Here is an 11,381-nt window from a genome sequence, read left to right on the forward strand (position 1 = left end):
CAGTTTATATAAATTTTTTTCAAAATCGTTTTTCGCATGTGTTCTAAACTGTGTATTGAGTTCGATGTATTTTTGCAGCCACGCTGACTGTGTGAATTGTAGTATGCAGTATATTTTTGTTATGCGTAGCCCGTGGCGCGTGCACTGCTGTAGATTACGATAGTGTATTACATAGCGCTTCTTATCGCAAAGCGTTGCGAGGAGTTTATACTCCCGCTTGCCGGGTGGCTTATCGCGCGTCTGGCAAAACGGTAGGTCATTGTGCGCGTTATGAAGATGCCGCGGATACTCTAAATCTACTTCGAGAACATAGCCTATAGGCGAATCGAACGCGATAGATGAAACGTCAAAATTTGATATATCGTCGACCCACCGAAAATCGGCAATGATTGACACATTGCCCATCCGTACAAATTATTTACATCAAAATACATGAGGTACCATGAGGGTTTCGATGGGTCGTACGATTGCATGTACTTGTTATTAGCCTGTGCGTATCGGCCTGAACATTGACTAAGGCCGCCGCGTATACCCCGTTCGACAAACATAACCATGTCAATGTCTGTTAATAATTCAAATTTTATATCTGTATGTTTTAACATGGCGTCCCATGTATATCCGGAGAGAGTATAATAATACGCGGGATCGAGTCCATAACTTTTTATACAACTATCGCGAAAATTTTCAAATATGTCTGCCAATAACAAGACATCAATTTTTAAATATAAATCGTTATATTCGCCTAGCGTTCGAAGGGAAAATCGGCTCCAGACGGTCTCGGCGTGCGCGTAATCACTCTCGGATACTGTGTCGCTGGTCAGGGAACTGTAAAATGAGTCGCGCAGCGGTAAACGTGTGTCTTGTAATCTGTCCACGCAGTCAATGTATTCGTATGGAAAGACACCCTTTCGTGTCAATAAATTGAATTTTTCACTAGTTAAATTTTGATATTCCGAATGTAAAATTTTTAGTTTTTCTTTGTCCAAAAATGACGCTAATTTGTCGAGACTAGCGCTGAAAAACTTGTACGAATCGATAAAGCGTAATTTAATATAATTTTTCGAATTATTATCTTGTGTCAATCTAACAGTTTTCGAGAATGATATGTATTTTTCCTTTGTTATCGGCAGTAATTCGATTTCCCCTTTGAACGCTGTGGCTATGTCCTCGATAATGAAATGCGCGTCGTAGCCGGACAGATTGTGAAAGACTATAGGGATACAAAATGATTCTTTGTAATTTAAGTTACAATTTGAGTGCGCGGGGCCTCTGTACCGCCCGGTGAGGTGGCAATGATCGCGAACGCGTGTATCGTCTTCGTCAAACGGTTTTTCGCATATATGACAATGTGTTGCGCTGCGAAATTTTGCCCACTCGTCAGGCGTTAAATTTATCATGGGGACATTGGTCGTTAAAATATTTTTTACGCGGATTGCTAAATTTTTTTAAGCTGTTCGGCGAACCACGCGACGCAATCGACACTACGGCGGAAATTGTATGTGGACAACGAACTGTCATACGAACACTGTACGTAATACGCGATGCTGAATACTTGATGGTGTTGATAATTTTTGACATCTTCGGTCTTTGTCAAAACACACTCGAGGTCGGCGTACACCACAAACGGCAGCCGCTCCTTCCTCGTGTAGTTGTCGAAGCTGAGCCACTTGTCCTTGTCGCTCGGCAACCGAATAGCGTAGTCGTTTAGTTTTCCGCAATCTTCCGTATGCGCCTGCAACTGGTCCTCAGAATAGAAATAATGTAGGCATTTGTAAAAAATAAAAAAATTTATTTATTATAAAATTATTTTTAATATAATTTACGTGTAATAAATATATATACTTACCGATCGCAAATAAATTTTCTACATTTGTGTTTGCTCAGTTGTGAGCTCACGAGGCGAGACAGATTTTTTATCAAAACAAAATGCCCGACGCTGTTTTCGTCTTCCACGTACAGCAGATTGACGTGTCTGTCTTTCTTTTTTTCCGAAAGACGTAGCGGGACGATGTTCTCGTTCTCGATGATGTACACGTTTACGGAGATGTCGTTTGCAAGTTCGAATTTTTTAATTTGATTCACAGTCACTGGAAACTCAATGTTTTGGAGATTCAGCACTGTGGTGTAATGCGGATAGGAGGATTCTCGTTCCATATGTCTTTCAGCGGGGTATAGAGCGGCTACCACTGACCATGCAAAACACGCATTGTCCGCTGATCGCACATTAACAACCGCTCTTTTTACCATAATTTTTTGCGGTAATTTGACATGGCATTTAGCGCGCATTGGATTATACTTGTTGATATTCACAGTCAAATCTATTATCCGCGACAATGCCCAGCCGCTATCGCGTTCCTGGAACTCTTCTAGCGATGCTAGCGTGGGCTCGATTACGCGGTGCTCGTACCACTCGCGTACATCGGACGTGCGAAAGAGTTCAAAGTTTCTCGTGTTGATACTTTTATTGGCACGCTTGTCACCGGACACAAATTCGCCGTTGAAAACAGTGTTTACTTTTACACTGATGTGTCTCTGCAGCACATTCTCCACGTTTTCGACTACAATGTTTGCTGCATTTTCCAAAAACTGACGCGGTTCGATGTAGTCTGCGTTAATTACCGCACCGGTCAGTATATACGGCTATCGAACGCCGTATCGATTTCGCGCCAAACGAGTCTTTGCACGTTATTGCCACCGCCACTAAATCCACCACTAAACATGGATTCACCGACATACTGTCTCTGCAAGCGCACCTTCGCACCCTCGAGTCGCGCTATTCTCGCCACGAGAGATTGCCTATGTCCAATCGAGAGACGCGGACGCTTGGCACGGCTGCGTTCTTCCAGCTGTGTGATAAATTCTTCACAATCTTGCAGCCATCCGAAATATTCGCCCAAGGTGGCGACTTGGCGGGAACGCTCCAACAGGCCGCGCTCAATATGTTCTACGTTCTCCATTTTTATTGCAAAAACAATTTACTCACTCACTACTATGCTCGCCAGTGGTACTATGACCCGGCAGCTGCATCGGTCCTCATTATATATACCGATCATCCCTTTGTTCTTCAACGTATGATGGAATTGTTAATTCGCGAGAAATATTTGCGCTATCTTATCTTGGATTCGAAAACTTAGATATCGCTGATAATTCTTAGAAATTCATAGATAAAGCCGCCATTCCATTTCACCTCGTCGCAAGACACGTCGGATCCAAGCCTGGATTCTGCGAAGACATATCGCAACCTGTGAAGCCTGCGTTCGCCCCCGCTCATCTTTCTTAGAAATATACGTATCAACCCGCTTGATTGTCGGCGCTCGATCCATGCGGCACCCATTCGCAGAATTTTATCTTATCTTCGGAGAAAATTTAGATGAAGAAACGCAACCCCCTTAGTAATAGATATCTGAATGTCGGCGCTCGATCCAAGCTTGGATTTTGCAGCAGCCCTTCGTAGAATTTATCTTATCTGCAAACTTTGATACCTTACAAAGACGCCGCTTATCTTGGATTCGAAAACTTAGCTTATCTTGTTACAATAAAAATAAAATCTCGACGGCAATCGGAGCCTGTGCGGATGACATGCACAAAATTAATAAATTAAAATGAGATCTCAAGTCAAACTCATTTATTAAAATCTAAACGTTTCGACCCACTTCGGGTCTTCTTCAGTAGCTGCAAAATACAAAGAAACAAAAAAATAAAAGATAATCGGTACAATCAGAAAATTATAAAACTCGTATACATACAATCCGCAAATAAATTAAATATCATTCTCCTCCCTATTCGAACCGTCCGGTCGTCGGAGTGTCTCCCTAACGGTGACCATCGTCAGGAAGGAAGCAGAGCAGTGACTCCCTTACCAACACTAATCAACATAGTATAAATTAAACGTGTAAGATCCCCAAGAATTATAAATTAAAAACCGGGAAGAACACTCACCCCGACAGCAAAAACAGAGAGAAGACGATGCTACACGTGACACATCACTCTAACGACTGTGCGGTATTCTACCTCGACACAGTCGATACATATATACGCAAAAAAAACACAAAAATAAAATATGAAAATAAAAATAAAAACAACTAATACTTATCGGCACTCATGTCAAAGGTCTAACGAAAAAATCCGGTTATGTCTAATCACAAAGCTAGATTTTGGTAAATTTTTCAATTAACAGATCAACACGTTGGGGATCTTACACGTTTAATTTATACTATGTTGATTAGTGTTGGTAAGGGAGTCACTGCTCTGCTTCCTTCCTGACGATGGTCACCGTTAGGGAGACACTCCGACGACCGGACGGTTCGAATAGGGAGGAGAATGATATTTAATTTATTTGCGGATTGTATGTATACGAGTTTTATAATTTTCTGATTGTACCGATTATCTTTTATTTTTTTGTTTCTTTGTATTTTGCAGCTACTGAAGAAGACCCGAAGTGGGTCGAAACGTTTAGATTTTAATAAATGAGTTTGACTTGAGATCTCATTTTAATTTATTAATTTTGTGCATGTCATCCGCACAGGCTCCGATTGCCGTCGAGATTTTATTTTTATTGTAACACAATAATTTGAGCCGAGATTAACAGTTTTTTTTTTTATATTGAATTTACGCTGGCTGTAATAATGCGTCCGTTGAGGAATTTCTTTCAATTTGTTGGACATAGTTTTAATTGGGGCGCGGTCAAACATTTGAAGAATTGGATTAAATTAAACAAGAGCCTGATTAGATTAAACTTGCGAATTAAATTTCTAAAAGATTGTTTAAATCAGGATGTTACACCGTCTCATCTTATATTTCTTTCTCGTTATATTAATAATTTATATCATTATAAGTCAGTATTGAAACACAAATTTATTATAGGACGTACTATTAAAGACATTTTAAGAAATGAAATTTATGATGCTCATAGACAGATGCACAAAGTTAGATTGGATATTTATGAACTCGTTCGTTACATCATGTTAGATCTCCCAGTGTGTTATTGTGATGGGTTTTTCGGTGAGCAAAGCAGATCATTACATTATTTTTATAATAAGGAGCGGGTTCGACTGGATGATAAATTTAGATGGCTCTTAGATAAACAAATTAAATTCAATAATAGGAATATTCGTCCTATCCAATATTATTACACATGTACAAAAGAATTTTCTTCAAGGCCATGTGAGTCAGGGCCGTCTCAGTCTCTTAGTGTTTCCTTGAACCCGACTTCCTTTGTTTCTTTAAATCCTGATGTTGCTGACAAAAGAGATAAATGGTTTTTAAATTTATCATCCGTATCGATACCGTGTGAAATTCGAGATTTGTTGCGGTTAGGAGAGAACTTCTGTCTGCCAGTATTTGATAAAGATAAAACCACTATAGAGTTGTTGAAAAATATAGAACAAAATATTTTTAAACTCCCTGTGGAAAAACGATCTGCAGTCAGAAATAGAGCCTTCCCCATAATAAATAAATTCCATATTTCCATGTCTGAAAAAGCTCACACAAAAAATAGTTTATTTAATGCTTACAAATTGACGGGTAAATTCATCCAAGATAATCCTGATATTTTATTTATGAAGGCGGATAAGGGTAATATCACGGTTGCGATGAACAAGGATATGTACATGGACAAAATGTGTGATTTGCTGGCTGACCGGGATACTTATACTGTTGTTAAAAAAGATCCGACTAGGAACCTAATTAATCAATTACACGGGATTTTAAATAGATGAAAAATGAAGAATTACATTTCTTCAACAACATATAAATCCCTGAACTGCACGGACGGGGTTTTACCGAGAGCGTATGGTCTGCCGAAGGTGCATAAACCGAATTGCCCTTTACGTGTCATCGTGTCATCTAGGAATACACCTCTTTATTACTTGGCAAAATTTTTACATAAGATAATATATAAGGCAATTCCGAAACCTGATTCGGCTATTTCTGATAGTTTCCAATTAGTGAACAAATTAAATGGTTTATGTGTGGACAGTGATGTGGAGTTAGTTTCACTAGATGTTACATCATTGTTCACCAACGTACCATTGGATATGGCTATCGATAGTTTAATTAACAGATGGGGGTATATTGAAAAGGAGTGTATTATTCCACGGGATGAATTTTTATGTGCAATTCGTTTTATTATGAATTCGACTTATTTTATGTTTAATAATGTATGTTATCAACAGACCTTTGGCACGCCTATGGGTTCCCCCCTCTCACCGATCATTGCGGATATCACGTTGCAAGATTTGGAGAATAGAGCGATTGCTGCGATTCCAATGTCATTTCCATTTTATTTTAGATATGTTGACGATATCGCGTTGGCGGCCCCTCCCTCCATGCTTAAAATTGTTTTAAACACTTTCAATTCTTTCCATCCTAGATTGCAGTTCACCATGGAGGAAGGGGTTGACAACCGATTGAATTTTTTAGACGTCACTATTATTATAAATAATGGAAGCATTGAGTTTGATTTATTTCATAAGCCGACGTATTCAGGTAGATATTTAAATTTTGAGTCGCAGCATCCTCTCTGCCATAAAAAAGGCACCATTATCAGCCTCATAGATAGAGTTTTTTGGCTATCTCATCCGAAATTCCATAAAGATAATTTTGAGTCTATGATTGGAGTTCTTTTGTCTAATAATTATCCTCTCAAATTGATATTTCAAACATTACAAGCGCGGTTAAAAAAGTTGTTCTTCCGGTACAATAATAAGTTGCATAACAATAGAACAAATATATGCAATGACAAGATTCCAACGCAGAAAAAAGTTTCGTACTTTAATATTCCGTATATCAATAATGTATCAAAGAGAATCGAGGACATTACACGTGATTTGGATGTCATTCCATCCTATACAGCAATTAACAGTCTCCGTAAATTCATCAAAGTACACAAGGATAAGTTACCAAGGGAACTCCATAACAATGTAGTTTATAAAATTGATTGTATGGATTGTGATGCGTCGTATGTAGGGCAGACGGGTAGATTGTTGAAAACTAGGATGAAAGAACATCGCAGCAACATAAAAAGAAACGCGTCACAATTATCAGTCATATCGGAACATAGATTATTGAACCATGAATTTAATTGGGAGGATGTAAAAATCTTGGATGAGGAGCCTTTTTTAGGTAAACGTTTGATATCCGAAATGATCCACATTAAGCGTCAGAAGAATAGTTTAAATTTACATAGCGATACCGACAAATTAAACGAGAATTTTGATCTGTTAATTGAAAAATTTACCAAAATCTAGCTTTGTGATTAGACATAACCGGATTTTTTCGTTAGACCTTTGACATGAGTGCCGATAAGTATTAGTTGTTTTTATTTTTATTTTCATATTTTATTTTTGTGTTTTTTTTGCGTATATATGTATCGACTGTGTCGAGGTAGAATACCGCACAGTCGTTAGAGTGATGTGTCACGTGTAGCATCGTCTTCTCTCTGTTTTTGCTGTCGGGGTGAGTGTTCTTCCCGGTTTTTAATTTATAATTCTTGGGGATCTTACACGTTTAATTTATACTATGTTGATTAGTGTTGGTAAGGGAGTCACTGCTCTGCTTCCTTCCTGACGATGGTCACCGTTAGGGAGACACTCCGACGACCGGACGGTTCGAATAGGGAGGAGAATGATATTTAATTTATTTGCGGATTGTATGTATACGAGTTTTATAATTTTCTGATTGTACCGATTATCTTTTATTTTTTTGTTTCTTTGTATTTTGCAGCTACTGAAGAAGACCCGAAGTGGGTCGAAACGTTTAGATTTTAATAAATGAGTTTGACTTGAGATCTCATTTTAATTTATTAATTTTGTGCATGTCATCCGCACAGGCTCCGATTGCCGTCGAGATTTTATTTTTATTGTAACACAATAATTTGAGCCGAGATTAACAATTTTTTTATATTAGCTTATCTTATCGGCAAACTTTGATACCTTACAAAGACGCCGCTTATCTTGAATTCGAAAACTTAGCTTATCTTATCTTGTTTATGAAAACTTAGATATCGCTCAAAGACGCCGCTTATCTTATCTTGTAACAGATATTCGCTTATCTTATCTTGTAACAGATACCCGCTTATCTTGTTTATAAACATATCAGGTAACATGATCCCTTATCAGGTAACCTGAGCTGATAAGATAAGCTTATCTACTGATAAGACCCCCTCCCCCGCGTGACGTCACCCCCCCTCGCCCCCGATTTCCCCCCGCCCCGCACCCCCCCTCATTACCCCGGGTTACAACCCCCATATTATTCCTACTAACATCATCATCGTCTTTAATGAAATGTAGAATCAGTTAATTAGTAGTCAGCAATTAAGTTCGTTTATTATTAATAATTTATTTCGCGAGAACGACTAGCATTAAGCGACGGAACATTGTCATTTTTATGAACTTTTCGGGATCTTTTCGTGAATTTTTGAGATATTCGCATCTTATTTATTGGTTCCGTGATTATAATTATGATTTTACATATAGTTTTGCAATAGATATATTTTGGACGTACTTTAATGTTACTCTTGTCGTTCGCGCATAAAAACTTGTTTACGCGCATCGATTTGTTACATCAGGTGTTCGAAATATCCAGATCTTATTTTGTCTATTATACGGTTGAGCGCAAGGGGACGCGATTCGAACAAGTGTTAAAATCCGTACGTGTGTAATTAATTAAGGAGATCTTTAGAATTCCCGGCTCAATCAAATCACGAGCATCTAACAGTCACATAGAACTTTTAACGCCCAACCAAGTAAATTTCAACACCCCATATCTTTGCGCCCGGTCGGGATCACGTGCGCTCATACAATTCCACATATTTTATATATATATATATATATATATATATATAATACTTTCTTCTTTTTAATCTGTTAAATATATTTCATTTTATTATAATTCCAGATGTACTCAAACATCGAAATAACAGAAGATGTAAGTATTTTATTTTTCATTATAAAATACTATTATTTTTTATTATAAAAGCTATTATAAAACTAATATTCTTTATATATTTCAGATACCGATGAATGAAGCCGACCACGTCGCCGCCGACTATCGTAGAGGTTAGTTATATTTTAATTTAATCAAATTTAATCAATATACCCAGCAGAGATGCTCATTAATTAATTACTTTTTAAATTAATTATGACATTTAATTACAACAGATGTAATCAAATGTAATTAAAATTTTTTTAATTGACGATTAATTTTAGAAAGATTAATTAGATTTCGTTACAATGACGATTGATATAAGCTAGATTAATCGAAGATCGTTTAATTAACAATTAATATGATCGAAGTCAATTAAAGATTATTTAATTGACAATTGATATAAACGAAATTAATCGGAGAACGATCGATTAAAAATTAATACAAGCTAATTTAATTAAAAATTTTTTAATTAACGATTAATATGAGTTAATTTTAATTAGAAGTACTTTAATTGACGATTGAAAAAAACAGATTCAATCGAAGACAATTCAATTGACAATTGATTTGAGCAGAAACAATTAAAAAAAATTTAATTGACGATTAAATATAGCAAATTTAATGCGAATCTCTTCCATTAATGATTGACTTAAGAAAATCGATATAATTTCTCTATTTCCATTAATTAACAATGTGTAACGATTAATACAATTTAAATTTTAATCAAAGATGTTTGATTGATGATATTAAAATGACTGAATTTAAATAATATATATCTTTTCCTTGGTTCTAGCAAAGTTATTGTACGTAAAAGTTACAATATAAATAATAAATAATTTACGTTTTTTAAACCATATTTTTATTCAGAACATTTTCAATTCATTATACATTTTATTATATTTAATTTAATTATATTTAATGTTAATATATATTTCTCGAATTTTTGTTCTAAAATAATAAATGTATAATATGTTATAATAAAATGTGTTGTACATATATACAATATATATTATAATTCAAAATTAATAATCAAATGTAAATATTGCAGGAAGTTTGGTAATATAACGAAGTGTAACCATACAGTTTCCTTCTGGAGAACATTTCTGCATTCAACTAGGTAACCATTTCACAATGTTTTTACATATTACATTCAAATTGTGTTTATTTATTATAAATAAATTATTAGATATTATAATTCAAAATTATTAATCAAATGTAAATATTGCAGGAAGTTTGGTAATAGAACGAAGTGTAACCATACAGTTTCCTTCTGGAGAACATTTCTGCATTCAACTAAATAACCATTTCACAATGTTTTTACATATTACATTCAAATTGTGTTTATTTATTATAAATAAATTATTAGAGAGAAATATTGAAAAATATTGAATGTATATATTTTGTTATTATGTATTTATTTATATATTTATATTTTTTTTATATTGAAAAAATTCATTTTTCTTTTTCCTTTTTTTAAATAAATAAATTTTATTAAATATTTGTTTGCCAAATAAACAAAAATGTAATCGTACACCAGCAATTACTTTTCAAAATATTATTTTTTTTGTGTGTGAATAGTTTCATATAATATCTGGATTGCAAATATATTGGTAATAATAATAGTTTTGTTGCATATCTATTATGCATATAATTTGGAAATAATATAATTTAATAATTAAAAATTGCAAACAGAATAATATATTCACATATTTATATTTATTATATTATATCTGCACATATTCATATTGATGAGATAATTGTTTATTATATAAAATCATGTGCGTGATAATTAAATATTTTCTATGCAATAAAATTAATAAGGAATATAATGATTTAACATGATTATATTCTAAATCTGTTGGTGAAAACGTTACGTGTAACAAATATATACAATTAAAGTTATTAAAATTTTATTATTTTTGTAAAATATCATTTACTTTGTAGAATACTTGAAGATATTACAATTCTATTTTTTAATAATAAATTAATTAAATTTAATAAAGAAAATAAAACATTTTATCGTGTTCTGATATTGGTGGACTTATTAACCATAGCGTGTAATTAAATATTATAGGTCTACGCTTATTGTGATAAAGCTCTTTGATTGTTAATTGACTGAAATATAACCTAAGAGCTTTGGACATTCACATTCCACAGTAATCAAAGAGTTAGGATTATCAATTTTCTTTAAGGTAACGTATTTGTTTGATAGCAGAGCAAAAACGCGAGCGATAAGTGTCAAGAGAGAAGTGCGCGACAAAGAAAAGAACGTTTTCGCAAAAGCGATTAATTAGAGAGTCGATTTTTTGACGCATACAATGTATATTTAAGACGGACACTATTTACAGGCTATTTACACTGGTTAAATAAACCGTAGTTTAATACGTGAATCCGCGAGCTACGGGGAAGGCGATGCGTTAGTTGCTGGCTATACGCGAGCTACGTAAAGTCAGAACCGC

At 34.9% G+C, this 11,381-nt stretch overlaps 1 protein-coding gene and 3 long non-coding RNA genes across 4 annotated transcripts; 2 read left to right on the forward strand and 2 right to left on the reverse strand.

The window, feature by feature from the left end:
* Positions 1–1,842: 1,842 nt before the first annotated feature.
* Positions 1,843–2,734, reverse strand: LOC146721818 (uncharacterized). The gene is made up of 2 exons (XM_085486217.1): positions 2,650–2,734; positions 1,843–2,606 (listed from the first exon to the last, which is right to left on the reverse strand). Exons 1-2 carry the CDS (start codon positions 2,732–2,734, stop codon positions 1,843–1,845), a joined length of 849 nt encoding a protein of 282 aa, XP_085342343.1.
* An 876-nt stretch (positions 2,735–3,610) lies between these two features.
* On the reverse strand, positions 3,611–4,162 carry LOC146721819 (uncharacterized). The gene is made up of 2 exons (XR_014925491.1): positions 3,940–4,162; positions 3,611–3,865 (listed from the first exon to the last, which is right to left on the reverse strand). It is a non-coding gene; the product is annotated as an uncharacterized LOC146721819 (long non-coding RNA).
* Positions 4,163–4,200: 38 nt separating this feature from the next.
* On the forward strand, positions 4,201–4,481 carry LOC146721820 (uncharacterized). Its single transcript, XR_014925494.1, has 2 exons — positions 4,201–4,345; positions 4,420–4,481. It is a non-coding gene; the product is annotated as an uncharacterized LOC146721820 (long non-coding RNA).
* A 1,638-nt stretch (positions 4,482–6,119) lies between these two features.
* LOC146721821 (uncharacterized) lies at positions 6,120–7,784 on the forward strand. Its single transcript, XR_014925490.1, has 2 exons — positions 6,120–7,455; positions 7,530–7,784. It is a non-coding gene; the product is annotated as an uncharacterized LOC146721821 (long non-coding RNA).
* The last annotated feature ends 3,597 nt before the right edge of the window (positions 7,785–11,381 follow it).

The sequence above is a fragment of the Nylanderia fulva genome, unplaced genomic scaffold, assembly GCF_048542155.1.
Source record: "Nylanderia fulva isolate GAGA-0341 unplaced genomic scaffold, ASM4854215v1 Scaffold408, whole genome shotgun sequence".
Lineage (NCBI taxonomy): Eukaryota > Metazoa > Arthropoda > Insecta > Hymenoptera > Formicidae > Nylanderia > Nylanderia fulva.